Source organism: Coloeus monedula, assembly GCF_965178545.1.
Source record: "Coloeus monedula genome assembly, chromosome: 13".
NCBI lineage: Eukaryota > Metazoa > Chordata > Aves > Passeriformes > Corvidae > Coloeus > Coloeus monedula.
This window is the reverse complement of record NC_138793.1, coordinates 13,797,306-13,823,844: the sequence shown is the minus strand read 5'-3', so window position 1 is coordinate 13,823,844 and position 26,539 is coordinate 13,797,306. Positions and strand designations below refer to the sequence as shown.

Below are 26,539 nucleotides of genomic sequence, written 5' to 3'. Positions count from 1 at the left end.
CATAGATGACCCTCTTCTGTCACCCTGTGCAGATGTGTGACAAACCTCTGGGGTGGCAACTGCAGGCACCAGCCAGAGCTTTCTCTCGGGGAGGAAATGAGTTCCATCCACTGCCAGGAGCCCATCTGGGTCAGAAGGCCAGATCCTCAGTTCTTCCTGACCCAGACTGATCCTACTCCACCCTGAGCCCTGAGGTTTCTCCTTCCAGTGCTCCACTTTGCATGCCTCTCCAAGTCCCACCTAGATGATTTTGCCCTACCCCTGGCATTGGCATCAGTTTGAATTCTTACAATCTGCCTGATCCTCTTTTCACCAGCTCAAAAGATGAAAGCTCCAAAGCAGCCTACAGGATGCCATCTGCAAGGGCTGCCAGGCTATCTCCCATCACTGGTAAGCATCTGGGAGCATGTTTATGACAAACAGCTCACCCAGCTAAGGTAGCAGCACCCAGGCTCTCCATCCTAGGAAATCAAGGAGACCTCCAGGCCCCACCGTTCCCTTGCCCCATGCCTCAGCAGTCCTGCTTTACTGTACTGGCAGACAGCACTCTGATCACTGGGGAAACCTGAGGGGAGGCTCACCGTACAATCCAAATACCCCAGGTCTAGAGAAGGGGGGAATAAGTGTGGCTCTGTTCCCCAGGGCAGGGGAAGACACTGGAACGTACGTCACAGTCACGGATGGCATCCATGGCCAGCAGGTCATTTCCATGCCGGAGCTGAAACTTCACCATCTCCTCAGCTGCGCGGAGATAGCCCAGCTCCTGCTCTTGTGCCTCGCTGCACTCCTTGATCAGGTCCTTCAGGAGCAGGGCGTATTTGCTCATCCGCTGGATGGGTTTCAGCAGGTAGGAGGCCAGGTCCATCTTATCCCCCAGCTGCACCTGCTTGAACTGAGAAATGCAACAAGAGTGAAGGCAGCAGCTTCACCGAGGAGCACCCTGGGCCCGCAGGCAAGCACTGACACCTCTCTTGACTGGGGTACTCAGGGAAAACGAGTATTCTTGGGGAAATGCAAGGCCACAGGACCAAAGCTTCTGTGTGCTGGGTTCCTTTCCCAAGCCCTTGCTGCACCTCTGCCCTGTCCCTTCCATACAACTGTGCAGAGTCATGCCAGGAAAGCAGAGGCAGCACTGAGCCTGCCTTAGGCAGGGAAGCTGACTTTGCTTAAACAGATCAGTGACCAAATACAGCGAGCAATCCTGATAGAGGCAGTGGAACTTACCTTGAAGAAGGTATTCCCATGGCTTGCCAGCAGCGAGTCTGACTTTGGCTTGTTCTTGCTATACAGCGCGTACATTCCAAACTGGTCTTTCTGCAGAAGAGATCCATCCTTGTGTAAGACCCATGCACCCAGGACACGGTGACAGCCATGACCCCAGTAGGTTTCTCTAGTACTTCTGCCTCTCCCAGGCTGCACCGGAGCCTCCTCTGATATCAGGAATAACTTTGCTTCAAGCTCACTAAGAGCCACGGAATGTTCTTGTCTTCCTACTCCTAGAGTAGCTAGGACTTCCTAATTCATTGTCCTGCTACCCCTAGCCCCTTCCATACCCCTATAGTCACCTGGTACCATTCACACCAGGTAGCAGCAAACATGCATGGGGCAGCTGACCTTAAGACCTATGTCCCTGTGCTTCTGCCCAGCAGCCCTTTTCACCCACAGCTGGTCTGTACCTCTCCACTCACTGAAGTCATTCCCACTCACACCACAGACAGAAAACAGGTAAGGGATGTCCCTGGAGAAGCAGATGGGCTTTAAGGAGCAGACATTTTGTTTCCCTGGCAGGGTCTCTCGGTAGCAAAGCACAACAGGAAAGGTACAGAAACCAAGCTCATGTCTGGAAGAGCCCGACCCCAGGGGCAAGGTGCTGATGCCTTACGTGTCGCAGGAAGCAGTGGCTGACCCTCAGTGGGTGGTTGCAGCAGCTCTCAAGCTCTCGCAGGAAGTATTGGCTGTGGAAGTCATAGAGTTTCTCCAGGTTTCCAAAAATGACGCTGCGCTTCCCACGCAGGTCCTGGGGGAGGTCGAGGCGCTCCATCTCAGGGAAGTAGCTGTCGATGATGTAGCAAAGCGACCGCACATATTCCCGCTCCGTGGTTACCATCTCATCGATGATGTGCCGCAGTTTGCTGCAACAGGAAACACTCAGCCTTGAAGGACCTAGGCTGCAGCTGGGCTACAGCACCCAGAGTGCCTGCAAAGCACTGGACTATCCCTACAGAAGTGCTCTCCAAAACCAGCATGGAAATGAGATTATCCCTTAGCATGGTCGAAGCTCAGATACACAACTGTCCATGATAGCTCTGACCCTGAGCACTGACAGGACTCAAGGGAACAGCATGAAGCTGCGTCAGGGGAGGTTTAGGCTGAGGCTATTAGGAATAGGTTCTTCACCCAGAGAGAGGGTGGTTAGGCACTGGAACAGGCTCCCCAGAGAAGCGGTCATAGCACCAGGCCTGTCAGAGCTCAAGAAACATTTGGACAAGGCTCCTGAGCACAGGGTGTGATTCCTGGGGTAGTCCAATGCAGAGTCAAAAGTTGGATCAATTATCCTTTTGGGTCTCCCTTCCAACTCAGGATATTCTGTGGTTCTGAGGATTCAGGAAGAGTAGCCAGCCCCTGCTCTGGACACAATGGGCTGCTCCGCAGATGGCTGCTCTCCTGAAACAACAGTGACAGCAGAAGTCACAGTAACTTCTTTGAGGAGTCAGCCTGATGACTGGAGACTGTGGGAAGCAATGTTAACCCTGGGAGAACAACAGCTCTAGACCTAGGTGCTGTTGGGCTTGTCCTAGTAAAAGTGAGAGAGAAACTGAAGCGTCGTAACACTTCATCAGTGAACAGCAGTTCCTAGCACAGGTTGCTCTCACATATCCCAAAGGATGCCTCATAGGTACTCCAGGTTTCCACTGTGAGGCAGTGTAGCACCAAACATAACTATTTCAATATGTCCTTGCCTTCCCTGCCTTTCAGCTTTCCCTCAAGTCAACTCCTCTGGCTGTTCAGAGAACACAGCAGAGGGACTGCCTCAGCACCCATGGACACGGCAGGCCTGCTGCGTTGCTCCCTTGAGAAGCAAAGTGGTCAGCCCACTATGTGCTGGTGCACATTCCCTGCCATGAACTTTTCTGGGTATCCCTAGGGTATCAGAGCCCCCTTCCAGAAGATTTCACTGTCCCCAGCCATTTCATGCGAGTAGTAATGGTGGTTCCCCAGCATCCAGTACTCTTTTCTCATCTCTGCCATTAATTTTTTACTTTTACTTTAATCTTTTCCAGTGAGAGCAATTGAAAGACCTGCCTGGAGACCCCTTGTCAAGAACAGCTCGTACCCCTGGGCTCTCCAAAGCCTAGGCACACATTGTAGTATGACAACAAAGTTGAGATTCTCAAGGACAGAGAGGGAAAACAACACCAATGCCAGCTGTTGGACACCCAGAGATTTCAGTCCCAAAGCACAAATACAAACACCCTCTTACCTGTGAGGCTTCTGTCACAAGGTGCTGGAAGTGCCTCCCTACCAGTCTGGGTACAGCACTCCCAGAAGTGTGGGGGACGATGCCCTGTGCTTCTGCTCTCCCACTGCACCTGTACCCCTGGCTTTTTTAGATCCCTGAATACTGTTTCTGCAATCCCTCATCCTCCAATGCTAGCGATGTTCAGAGACTCCCTCTCCTGTCTGGGAACCGAACTTTCCCCTCTTAGAGGAATCACATTGTGAGGGGAAGAGCCACAAATCCCATTTCTCTGTCTCCCCACCAAGGAAGGTGCCAGATTATGTGGGGACATCCCTGTGGGCTCATTTAGCACCACACACACATATGCAGGGAAGCAGGAGCTACATCTCCATCTATTCTGCCCTGTAACCAGTGCCAAAGTAACCAGCACTACAGAGCTCCACTAATCTCTGCTGGCTGCCTTTTCACCACCCTGAGAAATGGAGCACCAAATGTCATTGCCACTTACCTGCCCCAGCTCTTGGCTTCCAACCCGGAGAGGCAGCCCCTCTGTCCCTCCAGCAGGCAGTCTGCAGCCCAGCTGCTCACAGCTGGCTGCCGCAGCGCGAACGTCCTGTCCACCAGCTCAGTGCTGCTCACCTCCAGCCCCTTAATGAACACACCGGTGTTGCCATATCTGGCCGGCTCGCTCCTCTGGCAGCTTGACCACAGGCTCTCACCACAAGGCAGGTCAAAGCTCTGGGCCTTTCTGAGCACCTTCCTGGGAGGCAGCTTCCCAGGGACTGGAGTAGATGCAGAAGGCTGCTTCACCTCTGGGATTTCTAATATGCTGTCCAGGTTTGGCTTTTCTTCAGGCAGTGTTGGAGACTTACAGGCCCTGATGGCGAAAGAAATTCTGCTTGAGTGAGGACCAGGGCTGAGAGCAGCCTGGCAGGCAAATTCTTCCCCAGCATCGACATCGCCAGGGCAGCTCAGGGAGAGTGAGGGAGCTTTCTCCTTAGCCCACTCCAGAGAGCTGTTGGTTCTGTTGTAGCCATGGGATGCGCTGTGAGTCCTGTCCCAGTGGGACCTGGAGGCAGCCCCCTCAGAGTGCCTCCGGTGGGACAGAGTGCCAGTCTCGCTGCCAGCCTGGGGCTGCTCCCCGACAGCTGGGCTGCGGTCTGACAGCAGAGACTTCCTTGTTTTCAAGGCCGCTTCGAGTTTCTTTTCAAAAACCAGCTTGGTCTCCTGGCATTTAGACCATGCAAATTTCCACTGCTTGAGCCCCTTGTCACTCTTCAGCTCACAGGCCAGCTCCTTCATCTCTTGGAATCGGGCAGTACTGATGTCTGGGTGCTGCCCCTTGTAACTCTCCAGGCACTTGATCACATCTGCACAGTGCTCAGCAGAGCTGCAGTCCTCCATGCTGATACAGGCAAGGTGTCGCATCCCTTCCAAGGCCCACTCGTATGCCTGCAGACCAAGAATAAAAAGCAACAGCCAGTCAGAGGGACTCAGTGAAGAATAACCCTCATTTGGTGCCTGAAAACAAGAGAAAGCATCAGTGTCTGGCCACCACAGTTCCTTGAGTGTGGAGAGTCGGGGGGGCTGCTATTGTCAATGGGGCTTAACAATTCAGCAAAACAAACAGCCCCTTATGCAAAGGGCTTCAGCTGTGCTGGCTGCTCTGTCACAGCCCCACCTCCCTGCCAGGTCCCTTCGAGCTGGCACCCACACTGCTGGGCACATTTGTCCTCTCTGGGTAGTGGGGCCCAGGGAAAGCTGCTGCTAAGACTGTAGGAATTCACACCTCAGTGTGGCCCTGCTCAGTCTAAAACCTGGAACTCTCCCTCCTCCTTTGCCCAGCCACTTTCAGCACTGTCATGCAGGACAAGGTCAAGGGGGCACCAGTGAGCTGCAGGCAATGGGACTGCTGCTCTCTACACTGTTTTCCTGGAGCTGACAGCACACAGAAGCCTGGAGCTTCACCACAGCTGGGCTGTATGGATCACCCCAAATGCTCTGACCCACCCTTGCAGCAAGAAGGAATATGAGACCGTGCAGCCTGTGCATCTTCTGTGCCTGCTGGCAGCTTGTGCTGTGCTCTGCCTGCCTGGCTCTGCTTGCCGCTGCACTACATGCTTGTGCTGGTTAGTCAAATACTGAGCTCAGCAGTTTATTTCTAATACTCCAGGAATGCTGGAAGCAGCTTCATGGGGCTTCACTCTAGCAGTGGTGCATGTGCTGGCCTTGCTAAAACAGTTCTGCCACATCAGTCAACCAAGAGAAGTGGGACGAAACGTGGTCCAGTGACAAATACAAGGGAAGAGTGAGTGCCTTATCATCATGGAAGAAATGGAGCTCAGCACCAAGACCTGTCTGTCATCGATCAAAAGCAGAAGAAAGGCAAGCATCTGACTTAGGCTCATAAGCCACTATTTTCTCTATAAAGCAGAGATGGTAAGATTTAATGACAGCATAAATATGACCAGCGGCCATAGTCCTGGCCAGGGAACTTTACTGCTCATCAGTGAACACACAGGGTTATTTGTTGAAATCAGATGCAAAGTTGGGGAAAACACTCAGGACAGGGCTGCCTGTCATCTTCTGCCTACTGCCCAGCATCAGTCAAAGTGCAGAAACACCACTGGCTGCCCTGAAGCAAGCCAGACCATCTCTAGAACTTGACCTGTCAGGCCCTGCGTACCTGTAGAGAAACAACACTCATATTTAGCGCCAGGAACAAAGTGACCGGCTTTTCCATTTCCTGAGCAGCCTCACTGTAGCAACCTTCACTCAGAGAGCTTAAATCACTTACTTTTATGCTGCTTTAGACACCAAGAAAATCCACCCAAGCTTTATGCAAGCGGACATTACATCCCCATCAGGGATACAGTGGCCAAAGAGATCAGGTGCCAGGCTCACTCTCTGCTGGTGACAGAGACAGGCAGGGCAGAAGGTACTTCATTCTTGTAATGTTCAGTCCCTGGATGGGGAAGGGTATGACAGCCAAGCGGTGCTGTTTGTAGGAGAGCTGAATGCCAGCAGAGCCTGCAGCCTGAGCAGAGTCACTCTAGGGACAGATTCCACAAGAGCTCCCAGAGCCGTCCACATTCTCTTTTGAGCTGCAGCTGCGTGATGTGCGTGCAGCCAGCCCCATTACTCACGCGGAGCAAGGAGCTGCTTCAGAAACACCAGCGGCTGCTCAGGGAAAACACTTCTCAGCCCCACACAACTGCAGCATGGGACAACCAAAAGAGCAATAGCCCCCCTCTCCTCCCATCGCCCTGTCTAGAGCAGCAACAGGCCCCTAACCTGCCTCTCTCTTGATCCAGGCTTTATGCTCTAGACTTGCCCACCGGCTGGGGGCCAGGAGGGGTGTGCAGAGGCAGAGGCCATGTCAGATTCTGGTGAGAATCCTCATTTATTTGCGATGCAGAGGTTCTTCTATTCTCTGGAGATGGGAGCATTTCAAGGCAAGGTGAATCGCTGAGTGCAGCGGAGCCCAGCAGATCTGCACAGCAGTGACAGATGGCCTATTCTGCTGAGGGGTTTTGAGCTGCCCCCTCCAGCTGTACGCAAACCAACACCAGCCCCTTCCAGCTCTGCCCCGAGCAAGGCTTGTCCATCCGTCTCAGCTAAGAAAGGGCACATCTCACCTCTCCAGCTGTGGAGGTCAATGGGTGATCCTCACTGAAGGCTGCATGCCGGCTGCCTTTTGCTCAGTGATGGGAAAAGCTGAGCTCAAAAGGCACCCGGGGTTGTCAAAGAGGGTGCTGAGAGCAATGTGCAGGACAGAGACAGCCAGCAGGCCTGCCTGGACTTTATAGGAACCAGTCAGGAAGGCAGCTGCCCTGTGAAGGCCTTATCTAAGGTTGGGGTACTCACTTCCATGCACAGATGGGAGAGAGAGAAAACAGACTTTTTTTATTTCTTGGAAACTCTGCAGATCTGCATGACATTACTGTGAGGAGGCATCAGGGCTGCAAACCATACAGGGCAGCAGCCCCACCACCTCTCATCTTCATATAGTCTCTGTCTGTTCCTGGCAAGGACTCCAGGACTAAGCAGAAATGGCTCTCAATCTCAATGGTATTTCCTTCCATCCCCAAAGCCTGATGCAGGCCAGCAACAGCTCAACTTTGTTCCCTGCACAATGGAGCAGCCCTCCACACCCTGCAGTTTGCTTGGTAACATGCTAAGTGACCACCAAGGCTTTCTGCAGTCACATCATCTGCTTCAACTGCCCCTTTTTGCACATAAATGGCAGTCTTCTCCAGGGACCAAGTGTGCCCCCATCCTCATGCAGGCAAGGGTATTGCTGTCATCTGTCACCCCCAGTAAGGTTGCAAACAACACTCAGCAAAGCCAGGTTATGGCCCTCTGGATGAGGGGCTTTTGGGGAGTAGGCAGCTTCCCTGCAGAGCTCCAAGAGCTGCTCAGATAAAAGGAGGCACCTGTGTGCAGGGAAGCTGAAATCTTCCCAACCATGTCTGGAACCGGGCAGGAAGAAGCCTGTACCTCAGCTTTTGATCTTTACAGGCAAGTCGTTACTGAAACTCTCAATTACAGGATTAAAGACAAACATGCTTCCTGCATATGCAGGACTGGCCTATCCTGCAACAGGCATCAGCAACAGGTTGGTCCTGCCAGGCTGCCCGGGAGAGGCCTGGGCTTTCAGGGACCTGCCATGCTGTAAGGAAAAGCCAGGGACTTCACTGGATTATGGTGCAACCCTCAAGCCCATCATCCTCTGTCGGTCCCTGATCATTTCACCATGGACAAGGTTTGCAGTACATCATGGACAAGAGCTCCTGGAGTCTGTCAGGTTTTGCACCACTCAAGTACCATCTGCAAACACAGGTCCAGAGAAGTTGCTCAGCCCTGGCTCACGGCACACTGCCAGCACTGAAAGCCTTCCAGGAGTCCTGGATCCTCACCTGAGCCACCACTCAGAAATTATACCTATCCAACCCAAACCTATCACAAACCTATCAGATTCCTTGCATACTCGAGGTTAAGTGACCTCTAAGACACCTTCTGGGTAGCCAAAACAGGGAGCAGACACTGTGCATCTCAGACATATGCCAGAAGGGGCAATTTCAGGGGGGCTGCCTTTGTTCAACCTCTTTCATCCTCTCCTGTGGGGAGATGACTGTAACGATATTTTTCTTGACAAATAGGAAACAGTGTCTGAAGAGGCAGAGCTAGGCAGATCAACTTTCTGCAGAAGAAAAATGCACCTGGGTGGGTGACTAACTCTACTGTGAGAAGGTTTCATTTGGAATCTCAAGTGACTGCACAGTGCAACTGAGACGGGTGATGAAAAGTCAAGACTGGTCCTGGTGGGAGCAGCAATACAGGGAGGGATGGAATCATGGTTGTGGGTATGATGACTGAAGCACAGCAACAAGACAGACCAAGTTTCTCACTCTTCTGCAGGGATGTCCCAGGACTGCAAGCCTCCATCTCCCTTGCTCTCTACAGTTCAGAGAGGGGGAAGCAGCACAACAGCTGGCAACACTGCCAAGGACAGCAAAAAAGAAACTAACAATATCAAGCCCTGATCCAGCTTGATGCAGCTCCTGCTTCCAGGCTGTGCTCCACTCTGCTGTTTCTCAGTGAGACACAACTGACTGTAGGTCTCTGTGGCAAGAAACTGCACAGCCCCCCATTTAACCAGACCTCCTCTCAGCACTGCTGTGCTCATTTTAAGTGCCCTTAACTTCAGCTGTGAGCTTTAAGAGGAAAATGAGGTTAGCTTGCAGCAAAGGAGACAAAACTGGTGCAGCCAGGAAAGTGAAAAGCATCACAGGTACCGTTGTGAACTAAACAAAGCACTTCCCAACAGCTATGCAGGGTGTCACACAGGCTCTGAGTCCTGCAGCTGCCCTGCTCTGCCGGCCCCACCCACGGCCTTGGTACTGAAGCCTGCAGAGCTCACTGTTTGCAGCACTCCCTACTCATGAGTAAAGAGTGACAGGGACTCACCAGAGCACCATTCCAAAGTAAATGCACCTCTCTTGCAAGAGACTGCTACTGTCATTACAGATGCTCATTTGGGCTTACTCCCTCTTAAGTCCAACATGACTTTAGGTTGCTTTGAGAAGTGACTCCTGCTCACAACACTGGTATGTCCCCTGCCACAAGCTGCTGCATGCACACAGCAGGGACCGATGGCTGGAGACTGCCTTATATGCTGACAGTTCAGAAGGACCGCGATAAAAAAGCCATTTTTACAACAAAATACATCGAAAGCAAAACTGCCCAGGCTAAAACCTTACTTACCACAAGAACTTGTCAGCTGACAAATGGTGACAAGCCTGTTTCTCTGCTAACTCAGAGACCAAGCAGCTACAGCAAAAAGTGGTTGGCTCACCACTCACTTGGATCTGCTTTAGGCTTTCCTCAGGCTCCCACCTACCAATACTAACAGCACCCATGAAGAAAGGAGCAGGGAAAAAGCAAGACTTCAGGACCTGCAAGTGTGCCCTTGGCAAGTCTATGTGTGGGTTAAAAACAGACACCATCCTACCTTCCCATCTGTCCAGAGGAAGTCCATACCCTGGCTGTGCCCAGCTCTGTGCTGTACATTATCATCCCCTATGACCAGACTGAGGCAGGGCCACTGCTCCCATGTATCATCTCAGCTCTGGTTACTCACAAGCAAATGCTGCTAGCCTAAATACCAGATTGGGGGGCCCTGGTAACCAGAGACGAGGCAGAGGGGGAAGGGGCCGCGCTTCACACGAAAGCTACTGAAGTGCGCAGAGAACACTCTGACTGGGCACAAGCCAGATACCCTTTCACAGTGCAAAAAAACAGGGAGGGAAACCATCCCAACTGACCCCAAATTCAAGCAAAATGCAAAGTAAATCACTACCCAACATATAAGAGCTATGGAGGAAACACTGATGCCTCCTAGACATTGTGATGCTTTTTCCACATCTGTAAGAGCCAAAGCCCCTGCTCACTTCTACTAAGACCTGTGGCTCCGTAAGCAGGCAGCTCCACTTGGACACAAGAAATCATGTAATTTCAGAGCAAAAGCATTTCAGCAAAGCCACCAAGTTAGAAGTAATCCCTTCACTATGCAGAGGATCACTGTTACTCTCTTGCCCCTCTGTAGCACTGACTTTTCTAAACTGCATCTGCAGCCCTGCCTGCAATTCATTAGCAGCACAAACCAAACTAATCAAGACTGTGTCCTACATAGGATGTAGCTGGTAAAAGCTCAGCTTTAAAGACAAAGAAAAGGACTCACGCTCTTGAAATGAAGAGCTGAACCATTTCTGAGTTGCTGTGTAGCTCACAGAGCCTTCCCTCCTCTCCAAGGGAGAACACACCACAGAAATCGTCAGTTTGCCTAAAACTCGCTGCTAAAGAAAATAAACTTTAAATCCTGTATTTGCATTTCTGCCAGTTACCAAGTACCAGCTGCTGTAAAAACACTGTGGGAGGGCAAAGGATCATAGAGGAGCACAAACTAGAAACTCCTTGGATTTAAGCATAAGAAAGGAGAATAAGCAGATACCCACAGCTGGGCAGTAAAGAAGAACAAGGGGTCAGGGAAGCAGCACCTGTCAGGGTTGGTCTGGGCATGCCACAGTCCACGTACCATCAAAGGCTGCTCCTTAGAACAATGTGCTTGGACATCCTTTTGCAGCAGCACTCTTGAGCAGAGCTCAAAAATCCCTTCATTTGCCCTCCAGGCAGCCAGGCATGACAAATTCAGGAGAGCCTAATTACAGGAGAATATAATTGGCTAAAATAAGATTGCACATGATTTCTGCTCTCTTGACGACAGCACGAGGACCCAAAGGGCAAATGTGGCTCGTTGTACTGGAGCTGTCGTGCAGGACGAGTGCTTGCCCTTCTTTTCTCTGCTGCCACTGCCAGGCACTACCTAGGGGTGTCCATTAGAAACAGGGTGATTCACCTGGTGAATCACAAGCAGCTACAATAACCCCTGCTTCAGAGCAACTCAGAGATACCACAAGAGCAGCCTGTGCCAGTTTCACCAGGGATCTATGTACAGACACACACGTATATATGACACGCATGTATATGTTTACATGTGTATGTATAAAATTACTCCCTAGGTAGCTGGGCAGCAAGTGGCAGATTTGCCTTCCTCCAAGCTCCACAGTCTCTCATGACTGCAGCTTTGGGTAGATTCTGCACTGATTATTCTCCCCCTATTTTTCTGTCTCACCATAGGGATTTTCTCAACATCTAAAAGCTCCCAAGCCCAGAGGACCAGGGGCCAAGTTTGCTCCCAGTAAAATCAAAAACTTCAATGTTTGCCTTTGCTGCAAACTAGCCTCTTCACAACTGAGGCACTGCCCATTTTTTTCAGCAGCTTTGTGCACCCATGAGCCAAGAGCCTCATGTTACCAGCCAAGCTCAAGATCAAGCAACAGCAAGATGTGTGAGTCACCAAAGCTGGAGCTGGCAACTTGCACATCAGCAACAAATTACCCCATTCAAAGACTAATGTCACCTCCAGAGGTTTTTTTGCATGCTTTGCTTTTACATCTGTCCCGACAGTCACATCATCACGCTGTACAAATACCCCACTGTAATAGCACCCCACAGGCAAGTGTGGACAGACTGGACTGGGGTGGGTGTCTCCCCTCTGCCCTGTACCGGCTCCCTTTCAGCGAGGTTCTCCATGCTCAGTGCTCCTTGCTGGGGATTGCAAAACCTCCAGTATGCCCTTGGGCCTGCATGTGGAAACACGGGTACTTTCTCTGTAGTCTTCAATTCACATCCTTTCCCTTGTGACAAGCTGAGCCAAACTCTGCTTAACTACCACTCGATGTGTTGGGATCTCTCTGCATTGCACGGTGGGTGCTTGTGCCCCGGGAGATGTGGAGCTGAAACTGGATCCAGACACCCCAGCAGATTTGCTGGGTCCCCTTCTCCAGGGGACCTGACAGTGCTGGAAACCGCTCCCTGGTTTAAGAGCACATCAAGATGTACTTGGAGGGTGCAAGGCCCTACAGAGCAGCCAGAGGAGCCTCATCAGAGGCAGCGGGTGTTTGGGAGAACCCTGTCCATATGTCCAGGGCTTTGATATGCAGATTGAGCCATTGTGAGCTTCAGTTCCATCTGTACACTGAGGGGAGCTTCATGACCAGACTGCTTGAACAGATCTATTTAACTCCCATGACTAAAGGGAATTCCAGTCTCCAGGAGGATCCGAGCACCCAGATGGATGCCAGCACACAAAAATTCAGAAAATCTGTCACCCTGTGCAACTTCCATCCCAAGATCAGAGGGGAAAAAAGCACCCAAACTCAACACTGCACACATGCACAAGATCTCTGCTGGCATCAGATCTCACACTTCAAGCACAACAAATTCCCCTTGCACCTCAGCTGCGATACAAGCTGGGAAATCCCTAAACCTGCTGGGAGGAAATGCTCTTTCCCTGCCATGACTTACTGGCTCCCAGTGTTGTGATCCTGCAGGAGATCTGAACCCACCTGACACGGGCCCAAGTCTTTCAGACAACTGTCAATTTATGCTCATGGCAGCCAAGGACACCGAGGAACTTTTACACGGAGGTGCTCTGGCAATCAAGGCTGAAGGCGGTTTCAGCATGTCAGGCATTGCCCCCTGCACACATCCAGTGGCAGAACATGCTGGCACTCCTTAGATCAGGGGAGGCACACGAGGGGCAAATACCCTACATCCCAACATATGCTGCACACTGGCTGGCTCCCTCAGCCTCTTCTTCCTGCTGTAACTTCCACCAATGGGGAGAATATGGCCAGCACAGTAGGAAGGAGAAGGAACCCAGATGGATCAAAGCTCTGCCCTTCTGCACATGTCACAAACACATCACAGACCTTATACTGCACTAAAGCATTGCCTGAGGTGCTGGGACAGGTGCTCAAAAGCATCTGAACCCAAAAACCTCTCACCTTCAACTGCAAATTGTGCTTGGATTTAGCACATGACAAAAACCTAATTAATTCACTGCTGCTCTATAACACTGAGGGACAAATCAGTCTCACACCTATGTTGTGCAACTAGAAAGGAGCACTGAGTGCTGGTGCTAACTACTATTTAGCTTTTACCTCCTGCCACAGATCTTGCCAGGGCTACAGGCACTGCTGTGCTGCCCATTTGACAATATAGTTATTGGTGAAACATGGGAGAAAATAACTCAAGCACCAGTCAAGCCAGCAGTGATTTACTGGAGACTTCGTAAGATGGAACAGTTTCCAAATCACTAATTTTGCAAGACAGAAAAATCTGATCTGTAGCAGATCAGATTTAAGTGTTCGGGACTTCTGTTTGTGCAAGAAGACTATCTCCAAGGCAAAGCAGAAACTTTCTAATGCATGAACACACTTTGATACGAAAGTAAACACTAGACACTTTTTAACCTTACAAGAAGATTTCTCCAGCAAAAACCTGGCAGAAAGGAGAAAGGAGAGATTTCACACATTAACCTTGCATGAACTCTGCCAGAGGATCGATTTTCCAACCTCGAGGCTCACTCCCCCAGCTGCTTCAGGCTGTGCATGAAAAAGGACACCCCTGAAACAGGAGAACAAATCAGACATCAGACTAGATGTCTGTCTAGGGGCACGACTTTACAGGCATAACTGAGGACGGAGAGAGAAAGACAGATGAGACAGCTGCTGTCAGACAATGCTGAAGCCAGACAACAGTGGCTTCCTCTAAAACAGCACAGTAAATATTCCTCTCCTGTGCCTTTTGGATTTCACTTCATCATCCTGGGAACTTGCACCAGTAACCAGATGAAAACTGTTATTTGGGAATGTTGTGCAGACCATCCCCAGAAAACCAAAGCCAATCTCTGCACAGAGCTACGGAGAGAATAGTGCACGTTAAGTCACAGGGACTTTATTACAAACCACAGCAAAATCTCATTTGCTCCAAGGTGCTGGGGGGCAAAACCATGTTCTGACCTGTACAGAACTGCTGGCAGCATCATGGCACACAGACCTATGCCTCTGTTTACAGTAAGTATGCTACAGTAAGGACACATCAAATTTTTTCCACTTTTTTCCCAATTTGTTGCTAAGTTCTGCACTTCTCCAAGCACATTCCCAGAGTAGGGAATCATAGCACCCTTTCAGTAAAATTACTTCTCAAACTGTGCCAAACAGCCTGCTACAGAAAAATCACACTTTTAGGTTGCAGATACCAGGATCCTTTCCAGCTTCCCACAGACCAGCATTCAAACCCTTCTTTTTCATCGAAGGCTAAGAAAAAAGAAACATCAATAATTTATCACCTCAAAGGGACTTTTTTCCCTCAAAACTATCATCAAAATTGTATCTGGTACATAATCAGAAATGAAACACAGCAGAAAACAAGGTATCAGCAGGTCTCTGTTCTGAAACTTTTGGGGGGAAGTCAGAGATAACATTTGTAGAAGGCAACTGATTAAGCATACTCTGGATTTCTGCTGTCAAATCTAAGATCAGATCCATCTCTGGAAGCTGGGAGTGCTGTGCCAGCAGGTGTCAGTCACCTGGGGGGCAGGAACCCAGCAAACCTTGGAGCAGTCCAGGAGGGCAGCCCCATCCTGTGCTGTCCAAAACATTTGACAGAAGTCCTGGAGGCTGAGAGGTACCACCTGCCCTGCACAAACATCCAGGCAGCCCCCACAGCAACTTTTAGCTGCAGGTAAATTATGCTCACTGAAATGATCATGCAATAACTTCTAATAAAGAGGAAGAGGGACAAGCACTGCTCTACTACAGACAGCGCAACCCTGGGATTCAGAGGAACCATGCAAAGATGCCCACAGCCCACGGGGTTCTGTCTAAGCACACAAAAGCTGCACACAAAGCACACTGATTCACGCTGGATGCACACAGACACGCACAAGCAACCAAGTGAAAAGCCTTCTCTACATTGTTTCCAAACAATATCAGTACAGCTCACACGTCAGCCGGGGCGCCGCACACTTGGTACTTACAAGAGGGTTTGCTGTGTCCGTCTGCTGCCGGAGCCGGGATGGGGTGAATGCGACTTGGAGGGAAAGGTGCATGGAGATGTGCAGAGAGGCGAGAGTGATGGGAAGAACGGCCCCAGCCCCTCTTTGGGCCCCAGAGCAGCAACACTTGCTCACAGGATGGAGCGCAAAAAGGCTGGCATTCCTACAGCAGCAAGGACAATGGGGAGGGATGAGGAGGCACTGCCATAATCAAATGCAGGCCAGCTGGCCCTCCCCCAGGAAGGGCAGGCACCTCCTTCACTTGCCAAAGGCTTTGTTTTCTAAGCCAGAAAGAACAAAGTGTCGAGGAGGAGAGCAGAGGAGAACCCACTGTGGGGGCAGATCCACCCTCAAGCACAGGTAACCCATTCCTAGAGATGAAAACACAGATGGAGAGAGGTTGAACAATATTCTGCCCACTCCAAGCAGAGGTCAGAAGCAGCAGCTCCTTGTGTGCAGCAGAAAAAAAGACAACTGAGGAACAAGAATCAGCAGAGGCTGATAGTCAGGGGTCCTTTGAGGGAAACGATCCAAGGGAGGCAGACAGAGAATACCACTGAAGGAACTGCTTGTGCAACACAGACCCAAGAAATCCCACTATGGGAAACCCTACCATTTCTCAACCCGCCTTGCGCCACCAATCGTGAGCAGTGGGAACTGAAGCTGAACAGCTTCCCTCAGAAAGCAAACAGAAGGCAAGGGCTCAAGCTGCAAAAGACTCGAAAGCTATGGTAGGGCAATGACCATACTTTCCCCGAGCACCAATGAGGCACCATCTTGCGCAACATCCTGACAAGCAGGAAAAAGCCCCCGGAGCTGCCTCAGGCCCTCCTGTAATGATACAGGCAGTTCAGCTCTGGGCAGCACATCACCACACGGCCACAGGGTATGCAGGTGCTGAGCCTGCAGTGGGACGCTGCCCCTTCTGGTTGGGTCAGTGCTTTCTTCCAGAGTGACTTGTGCCAGCAAGGATCAGGCACCTTCACTCCTGACCTTCAGCAGGACTGGCTGTCATCCCAGACCTGGCAGAGACTGTGCTGTGTGCTCTGGCTCACTGGACAGGCTACTGCAAGTGAGATGCTCAGTCCTGAGGCCACACGGCTCTCACATGGGCCATTTCAAACCTGCAGTCCAGGTAACCTGCACTTCACTTATGGTAAAGTCCAGAGCATGGGATATAAGAGTGTTCTGGGAAATAATTCACCCAAAGAGAGCTTCAGGAAGGAAAAAATATGAAGGCAAATGAGATAAAAAAGGAGAGAAAGACTTGCTGTGGCTCCTCCTGGTCTTGATAGTGTACCTATGGCAGTGTTATTGTGAAGCCAGGATAGAGAGAAGGAGAAAAGGATACTGGGGACTGTCCTTGCAGGAACCCCAGAACGAAACAGACATCAATGCTGTTAGTACATCATACATACCCTTGCTTGTTCAGCTTCCCAGGTTTTCCCCAAAGCACTGTATGGTGCCAGATCCCAACGCAGTCTTGGAACTGAGTAAACAAGGGACAGCGGCCAGACCAGGCTTGAAGCCACAGGGAGATGGCAGGTCCCCGAATATGCCCACATTGACTTTGTGGTACTGAAAAACAATCCTCCAGCCCACAGTCAGAGGTGGGGAAGGAAGTTTTCTTCACGGCTCCTCCTGCCTCAGCCCAGCCATCATTCACCTCCTGTCAGGCACCAAGGGCTCCTGCCGCAAAGGAAGTGGGGACAAATGGAAACATCCAGCTTGGCACCAGTCATGGCTTTGGGGAGGGAACCCTGCCAGCCCATGTGCAAGCTCCATGTGGTCTGGCCCAGCTCAGCCTGCCTCATTGCAGGGAGCTCTGACAGGCCTTCAGGAACTGCCAAGCAGTGAAAAAACACAGTACAGCATCTTGATGGGGCACATGAGGTTATGCTGTCCTGTCCCACAGCCTGTCCAACAGCCACAGGGCAGCACCCCACAAAACACATGCCCACAACATGCAGAAGGGCCAGCACCATGGAGCTTCCCATTCCCAGAGGCAGCAAGGTATGTGAGGGGTGAACACCATGATCCCCATGGTGGGCGTTCCACTCCCCTGGCGCATGCTGAGATGTTTGGAGATCTGAGCTTGCCAGCTCATTACCATAGCGTACACTGCTTGCGCATCTTTGGGCTTCTTCCCCAAATCCTGGGGTTTGGCACTCTGCAGCCTCTTTATGAGAAGGAAAATCAAGGACATTGCACTTATTGTAGAATCCTGCTGTTGACATGCCCTCAGATATTAGAGAAGAGAGAAGGGAGTTAGGCAGGCACTGACAAAATCACTGCAGGAAAGTCAAAAGCAGCTCAGTATCGGAAGAGTGGGAAATCAGTTTAGGTAAAATCTTCTGTGTATCCCCCACCTCCCAGACCATGCTTTGGGAAGGCAGAAAGCATTCTGGAGATCAAGATCAAACTCACAGGCACTGAAAGAACTTTCATGCTACGCAGCAACTTCTGCACTCATCCTACAGCTGCAGGATGTATCCCCCTACACTCCTGGTTTCGGTTGGCCACTGGTTCACAATACACACATGGTTATATTTACACCACCAAATTGTTTACAGCTCTACTGAAACCAGTAAGATCAAAATCCTCCTCCCTCCCTGAGCCAGCTGCCTCTCCTCCACACCAAAGCAGTGTGCAAACACACTGTGCCACTATCATTTTGTTTTCACTGAGGCCATGCAGCATGAAAGGCACAACAGAGGGCTGCTGTTGCTGCCAACGACTGCATACTGCAGTTTTCATCCACCAAAAAGAAGCTGCAATACCCTCAAAAAATTAATGGGCCACTGTGGGGTCTATGTAGCATTTTTATCCCTAGAAATGACCCAGGCTCTGAAAAGGCTTTGAAGATGTGGAGGAACAGACTGCTATAGAGTCATGTCCAACTATCCTGGCAGCCCAAGAGCTACCACCACAATGTAATTTCCATGCCTCAACAGAGCATGGAGCAGCCTGGAAGCTTCGGGGAGACCTTAGAACACCCTGCAGAACACCTGAAGGGGCTCCAAGAGAGCTGGAGAGGGACTTTGGACAAGGGCATGGAGTGACAGGATAACAGGGAATGGCTTCAAACTGACAGAGGGCAGGATTAGTTGGGTATCAGGAAGAAATTCTTCCCTGTGAGGGTGGTGAGACCCTGGCACAGGTTGTCCAGAGAAGCTGTGATTGTCCCATCCCTGAAAGTGTCCAAGGCTGGGACAGGGGCTTGTAGCAACTTGGTCCAGTGGGTGGCATCCCTGCCTGTAGCAGGGAAGTTGGAACCAGATGATTCCTTTAAAATCCCTTCAAGCTCAAACCATTGTATGGTTCTATGATCATGTGCTCCAGTCCACATTTGTGCTCCAGAGACTTCCAGCTCTGGCTGGAAGGGTTCACATACGACCAATGTTTGGCTTGGCTGCAAAACTGTCAATATGCCAAGCAAGGCTTGGTGCTTTTGCGTGCCTTAATTTATCAGAAGAAACACGAGAAAACCCTTCCCGGGATCATTCCCAGGATCCCCCACGATGGCAAGGGGTGTGCAGGTACCACAGCAGCCCCTAAACATCTCTGTTCATTGAGGCAGCAGAGCACAGGTTCTTGCAATTCTCCTATGGCACAGAAGGCACTTCTCTCTCCACTGGGGTGAAAAAAACATTACACATTTCCACAGCAGGAGGGTCCCTCACCTGTGCAGCAAACTGCAGAGATGAGCCAGAGCAGACCTGCAGAGCATCACCAAACTCAATCCTCATTACCCTGACAGCAGTGTTCTGGGCTGCCTTCTCCACTTTTCTGCCACACACAGGATGCTTTTCCATGTTTTCATGTTCAGCTGAATTTCCTCCCTCCTCCCCTGAGCACTTCTGGCTGCCAAGGCAGCTCAGAGACAGCAACAAAGTGGCACCTACATCTGGTACAGCTTAACTTTTAGTGTCTATTCTTTCTGGAATTTGAGAACTTCAATACCCAATGTTTGTACAAGTGTGGAATAAATGGAGCACAGGCTCCCCAGCCTTCTGTCCTTGCCAAAGCTGTATTTTAAAATGCACTTAGAAAATCCTACTGCTTATTCATCTGCAACTTTAGAAATTAAAGAACACCAAATCCAACTGCAGATCTGCTAAATGGGTGCATTTGCACTAAACCAAACAGGTGAGTAGGTCAGGCACTCAGAGCAGTCACCACACACATCCTCTCCTTCTACTTCCCAGATCCCTGTGATGATCCAGGGATCCCTTGTTCCCTCAGCCACACTTGCCAGCTCTCCATTCTAGTGCTCCCTTTCCTCATGCAGGCCTCCACATGGGAGGAGTTTGACTGTATTTAGGACTGAAGAGCAGGGTGCTACTCCTGATGGGTCAACAGGCTGAATTTTCCAGTGTGTAAGGATATAGCAGGAAAATGCAGGCAGCCTACCCTGGTATGGTGGCCAAGACTGGACACAAGCAGCCCATCTCTTGGCCCATGCCATCAGAGCTAGCACTGCCATAATCCCTCTGTTCACTGTGGCCATGAAAGGGGTTAAAAAGCTCCAGCTCAGAGAGCAGAAAACCTCTATGCTTAACACATGTGGACATCTTCTGGAAGACACACCCACCCCCTTCTCCCACATACTGACTTGAAAAAAAATCACCGCAGACACATGAGCATGAGGGGACTGCTGCAAGTTATAGATGCAGCTCCCTGATGGAGCAAATACTACATTTCACACCTTTCATAAACAATCTAGCACTGGACTGAGTCCAAGCAGACTTTTTACACCCTCCTCTGTGCAGCAGATGCCTTGTCTTACCTTGTCAAAGAATTCATACAGCCTGACTGTTTCACAGACTCTGTGCCTGGTTTCATCCAGCTGGGTGCAGAACTCCTCCAGCTGATCTCCGTAGGTCTGCAGCTTTACCCTGTAAGAATGCACATCCACAAAGGAGAAGTCTTCCCATTGATTCATCTTCTTTAATGCTTCCTGTCCCCTTTTGCAATATTCCTGAAAACACAAAGGAATTGCTTATGAGGATAGAGACCTGGAATCAATTTTAAGTAGTCTTCAAGGCCATTACCAGCTAGGCCTAATTAGACCGGTTTTTAAGGTTCAAAACACATGATCGGGGGTGTCTTTGTTTACAGTAGAATTCTGATGCCTGATCTCTTAAAATTTACACTTGTCACACAGCACCTTGTAAAGGCCTACACAGCATGACCATGGCTCAATTAGGATCAAAAAAAGGCAGTGTTATAAGCACATCAAAGACGGAACAAAAATCCCCATCTTTCAACCCAGTAGTTATTTTCCCCAAGACTGGTAAATGCCATCTATTAAGTGTTGAGCTGGTGCCTTTGTCTGCAAAAAAAGAGCTGGGATGCTACCTAGTGAGAAGGAATGACACACACTTTGGTGATGAACACTCTTAGCATCATGTGTTTGGTTGAGCACATACAAGACAGACATGCTACCAACTCAGACACTGGAGAATATATTTTTCCAATCCAAAACCACTTACACTGGCAACAAGATCAAACTCCTTGAACTGCTTTTGTGCTTGAAGCAGCATCTCCAAAGAATCATCAAGGTTGATAGTTTCCTTTAGCCGCTTTCTGCCAACACTCTCAATCCAACTGCTGACCTAGGAGAAAAGGGATAAGCCCCGCTTATTAGTCACCCTGTGCTACTCACCAACGTAGGCCTTTATGTGGAAAGAGCAAGGAACTGCTCTCATAATGTTGGTCACCTCATTACTGGAAAGAATGTGTGTAGACTTCTACCCCCATTCTGGCATTTCAGTCTGAGCCTCCTGCTAAGAGTTTTTCCACTTCAGGTTACAGAGTAATTGAAAAGCTCTGCTATTGCTCACCAGCCTTAGGCATAAACATGGCAAGTGGCCGCCTGGGCTCTGTTTTGGGTGAGCCACAGTCTAAAGCAAGCTCTGCAACCTGCAGACTGGCCTGACACTCCTATTATTGCTACCCCAAACTGGGATCAAATCTCCTCGCTGCCAGATTTCCTACATCACTTCCCTTTTCTGACTGGCAGGACACAAACTATGTCAGTGTGAATGTACTGATGGATTCTCCCCATTTGCAATGTTTCATGGTTCTCTGGGACTCTCAGCTACTGGTTTTCTGAAGGCAGCTCTCCACAAAGCTGAGCAGCAACTGCATGTTCCTCAGTGGAACCCAGCCACTGCTGCACTTATCAGCTCATATCCTCAAAGAGGGATAGAGGACTGACTAACAAGAGCATCCTAAGAGCAAAGCAGTCATAGGAGGCCAGGCAGGATAACACAGCATCTCCATCACCAGTAGATTTTAAAAGCAGCCTGCCAAACTTGTCGGCAATGCTCCAGGCATAGGTGCACCTGAGGGAAGGGACAGACTAAGTGCTTCCTAACGCCCACACATTGTGTTTTCCTGTATCATCTGAATCCATATCCCAACTCAACCCCATAGTCAAGGACAAACTCCTAGTTTTGTGGACTGTGAGAAAGTTATAAGGAACAAGCCCACTGGCAAGAGGAAGAGATGGGGGTGGGTTCTCAGTACTTCAGAGGGGCACACTGCTGCTGCCTAGAGCTCCCAGGCAGGCGTAACAGCAGGAGCAACTGCTGGCATTATTGGGGATCTACAAGCAAAGTAAGCTGGGAGCAGTCGGTGCCATTCAACAAAAAATTAAGTTCAGCTTAAAGCAAGGACAGGTTGCAGTGCCTGCTTTTGTGCCTTTTTTCATTTCTGTTTGGTATTAGGAACCTGTGTGTTTAAGAGAGTCTCTACCAGGTTCTTGCAAGACACTTCTTGTCCTGAACACATCCTGCAGGGCGCCCAAGTGTCTACCTCCAAATGGGAGGTCATTAAAACTCCTGGATCCACCTTGGCCTGTGAAACTAGGTAGGCTACAGCCTCCTTTGCAAATCCAGTTCCCACTAGAGGAGAAGAGCCCAGAACCCCTGAAGAGCAATGGTGAAACTGATACTAATACTTATTTTTAAGGACACATAGAACTTCCCATTGTTGATGAGTTACAGCACAGGAGACCACGCAACTCCATGATCTCAAGGTTGAGTTCAGGCTTAGGGATCTGTAGCATGGAACATCTGGGATCTGCAACACTGAAAGGACTGATCAGCTCTTGAAGGATGCTGAGATCTGAGCTGTTTTATGACTTTTTGAGGTCCTCTATCAACATGGCTACAGATTTCCAAAGTTTTTCTGAAAGCCAGTGCCTGTTTGCTTCAGTTATCCCATGGCTGTCAAGAGTTTCAACAAGCACCAAACGAAGGGAAGTTGAAGGTCCCACAGAAGTGCAGGGGGTGGGAGGTTGAGTATGGCTCTTGGGCTAAGGACACGAGGCCATTCCGTGCCTGAAGCCTGTATAGAGGTCTGCACCCAAAGGCAAACCAATTGCATTTGGTGCTGTACCCAGAGGGGAAGGAGTGTGCCTGGACTTATCAGGTAGCAGGGACCTGAGAACAGCACAGGAATCTAAACAACAGAGTACAGGACAGAGATGGGCAGCCACTGTGGGGCAGGGATATTCAGCAACAGGATGTCAGCAAATGCTACAGGAGCTACAGCCCAGAGGGGACATGCAGACTTATTGTCATCACTCTGCTGCTTCTCAAGGTGAAGTCTTGCTGAGAGGGCCAAAAAAGACACCCAGACTCCCAGTGTATTGCTTACCTATACACTTCACAGATATTTATGGGGTTTGACTGATCCACACCTAGAGAGAAGCCAGGAGACTTTCACCTGGCATCAAGAGATACCAGGGAAATAAATGGTTTAATTCTCAGCACTTCTGAAACTCTATCTCACATTTTTATGTTCAGCTGTTCTTTTAAAGGATCAAGCATCACTGTACACTTCACAACGCATCAAGAGGCCCAGTACCTGCAGGGGAACACACAGTCAAAGGGCAGCAGTCACTGGAACTGATAGGCAGGCCTTACCTCCTTAAAACACTCTTCCACTTTCTCGAACTCCATCACCAGCTCCAGTTCCTGGATGCGCTTGTTTGACAGCATCACCAGTCGGTGAACGCCCTCATCAACTTGATTATAAAGCACACTGGCAGCATCAAGTGCATCTCTGCAAGGGGACACAGGTCTGGTTAAGGGTTTTGCATTAGGTCTTTCTCCCAGCACTTCATGCAAACACAACCTGGCCACCAACAGCACTCCAGTCATCCTCCCCATGGGACCCTCACTGGCTATCTCCACATGGAGAACAGAAGAGAATATTGCTGCTCCCTGCACATTACCATGATTCACCACGCTGATTCCAATGCAGATAACCTGGCAGGAAGGACAATAGCATCTCCTCCCAGCCAGGCTCCTTGCAAAATTTACTGTATTTCTCACACTTTCGGCTTTTCATAAACATAGACTGTTGCATCAGTGGATTTTCACAAAACACAGGGTCAAGCAGTTTCAGCATCTAAAACCACCATTTGAATTTAATTAAGTAAATAAGACACCACTAGTAAGCAAATCTCTCCTGAGTGACGACAACAATATTAAGTGCCTGATGCCTCACTCACTCGCAGGCTTTCCACCAGCCAAACAAAAATGCAAAGTGTACAGCAGCTCAGTGCCAAGGGAAATCAGATTCTGCAGTGTTGTGCTGAAGAGACTCATAGACAGAGCTCCCTATCTTCCACAGGCAGCTGTGCTGACCAAAGACCAGCAAGCAACACCAGAAGGCACTCTCCCTGCCAGCCTGCCCACAGCACACAGGCAAGCTTGGAGGAGTTCAGGATGGAGCCCAATGCCTTCAGATGCTGCAGCCAGGGTCTTGGTAAGATGATGAATATTAGCAAGCTCCTTTTAGATGTGTGCAACATCTCTCCAGCACAGGCTTGGGTGAATTACAGATGGGATCCAGAAGACAGAAGAGCATTCAAGCTTATTCTTCTTGTATTTCTTTTACTTCTAGTTTCCCTCTCCTACAATTATGGGCTCAAGAGACAGCTACAAGAAAACACTACAGCCTCCCTCAGCTGTGCTCTACACTGGCACATTCAACTGCCTCATCATCTTCTGTACTCACCCTAAACCAATTTTCATTTAATTGTCTTACAACCTTCTGACTTATTAGAGTGTGGCTTTTTTATCATATTATTAAAATTATCTAAAGCACTTGCAAACTAGGTAGCTAATATTGCTAATGGAATATAATTCAAAACAACTCAGCATGCATGTTTATTTCTGTCTGGGGTTACAGGCAATCTTGAACCTATGAAATGCAACTGAATATGAACATTTAGTAGCAGCCATTCTGTAGCTTTTATATAGTATTTAATTGACACGAGGTAGCGCCATAGGTCTAGACAACTAGCTCTGCATAGCAGAAATCCACACTATTTTTCCATTCAGAATTCCACCCAGTGCGCAACAGCCAACTTCTCAAACCTCAGGCTCTCAGATACTTCTGTTTTTCCTCTTTGAAATGCCATTAGACTGAATGAATTTCTCCAAAGTGCAGCCAAAAATACCCGAATAGTTTCTGGACTAAGATCAGTGCTACTGCAGTGCAGAGCAGACAGGTTCTCTACAGAGAATCTGCAGGCTTCAGTGGAAAGATCCAAGCTGTACCGCCGCTCTGGCGTTTCCCAAAACCGCCGTAAACAAACTGTGATGATATGAGCCTTCTGTTTTGTAATCCTTTCCTACAGACCGACCCAGATCCAACCCAGGAGACTCACAGCAGCAGTCATAATCATTGTCCAAGCTGAGCTCTGGAAAGTGTTTACAGAGCAGGTTGTGGAGGCCAGTTCCCGTCAGCAGCAGTGACACAGCTGGGACAGCTAACGAGAAACAGTTCAGACGATGGCTGCAAGTTAAATTTGGCAACACCATTAATGCTGTTCGGTTTTGTGCAGCAGAGCTTATCTGTCAGGTCCCATTTTCTGAGTAAGTCTCCAGCATACTGATGGCCAGACAGGCAGACACCCTTCAGTCTTACTCCCACAAGGCTGAATTCCCTGCTGGCATGAGTGCTCTCATCCACTCAGGAAAACACATGGATACAGCAAACATTTCCTCCCGCTGGCACAGATAATCAAGCACCTATAACTTCAGGCATTCCATGCTACTATATGCAAACATTTGCAATTATCCCCTCATGGGGCAAAATATTTTTCCAATCCTTCCCTGAGCTTCCATGGAAATCACTTTGGTGTTGATGCTACTTCTTTGATGGCACTCATCAGCAAGCCAGATTGACCTGCTAGACCTTTCTGTAATAGGAGTCCTTATGTCCACCCAAGCCAATGACAAAAGAGAGCATGTATGGCTTCACCACTTAACATAGTATCATCAGATGGCAACCTGATGGCACAGGAACCTGAGACAAGGGTTCCAGCTCTAGCGTTGCCTGACCTAGCACAGAGTGTGATCTGATACGGGGATGGGAGCCAGGGAGTCCCACTGTGCCCCTTTCCATACCTGACAGAGGAAACAACCCTCCCATTGTCACAAGTCTGAGTAGTTTTCCTCAACAGAAGTCAGTAGCAATCCAGGCTGCAAGGCCTAAGAAATACTACAGATTTCTCACAGAGCAGAAAGCACATTTCCCAAAGACATAAAATACAAGCTTTCCTGAAGACAACGCTACAACTATGGGGGGGGGGGGGGAAAAAATCACCCTCAAGGTAGAGGGATAGGAAGTGATTATAAAAAAAAAGCTAACAAAACCCATATTTCACATAATTTTAAAATCAGAAATAGGCATACCACAAGGTCACTGTGTAAGGAGGCTAATTCACTGTGCCACTGTGGAAAAGACCAGTCTCTTGGAGCACACTTGGGACCAGTGCTGGCCTTATGATCAGCAAACCCCTCCAGGGAAAGTCAGGTTCAAAATGGCAGCAATAAAATACTCCTGGCTGACCCACCCAGCAAGCCCTGAGGAACCCATTTCAGGAGAAGGGGCTTGAGTGATCTTCTTGGTGCCCAACTAAAGGACTGATAAAAATCCACCCCAAACAGCACTTCTGGCCCCACACATTCCTTCCACAGAAAGAGTTATCCTGCCTCTGAAGATCTCAATGCAACCAAGCCTTTACGTGCATTAGCAGAACATGGAAGGGAGCTCCAGTTTAGAAGCAAGCACTGAGCCCTTTGTCC

General features: G+C 49.6%; 1 protein-coding gene across 4 annotated transcripts in view; it reads right to left on the bottom strand.

Moving 5' to 3' along the window:
• Positions 1-26,539, bottom strand: part of PLEKHG4 (pleckstrin homology and RhoGEF domain containing G4) — an 86,335-nt gene that overhangs the window by 6,480 nt on the left and 53,316 nt on the right. For all 4 annotated transcript variants that reach the window (XM_082289926.1, XM_082289927.1, XM_082289924.1 and 1 more), the window contains exons 11-17: positions 23,363-23,501; positions 20,921-21,043; positions 20,215-20,406; positions 3,969-4,912; positions 1,883-2,132; positions 1,225-1,314; positions 668-892 (exon numbers count right to left, since the gene is read on the bottom strand). In XM_082289926.1, coding sequence (XP_082146052.1) covers positions 668-892; positions 1,225-1,314; positions 1,883-2,132; positions 3,969-4,912; positions 20,215-20,406; positions 20,921-21,043; positions 23,363-23,501 — 1,963 coding nt within the window. The remainder of the gene's footprint in view (positions 1-667; positions 893-1,224; positions 1,315-1,882; positions 2,133-3,968; positions 4,913-20,214; positions 20,407-20,920; positions 21,044-23,362; positions 23,502-26,539) is intronic.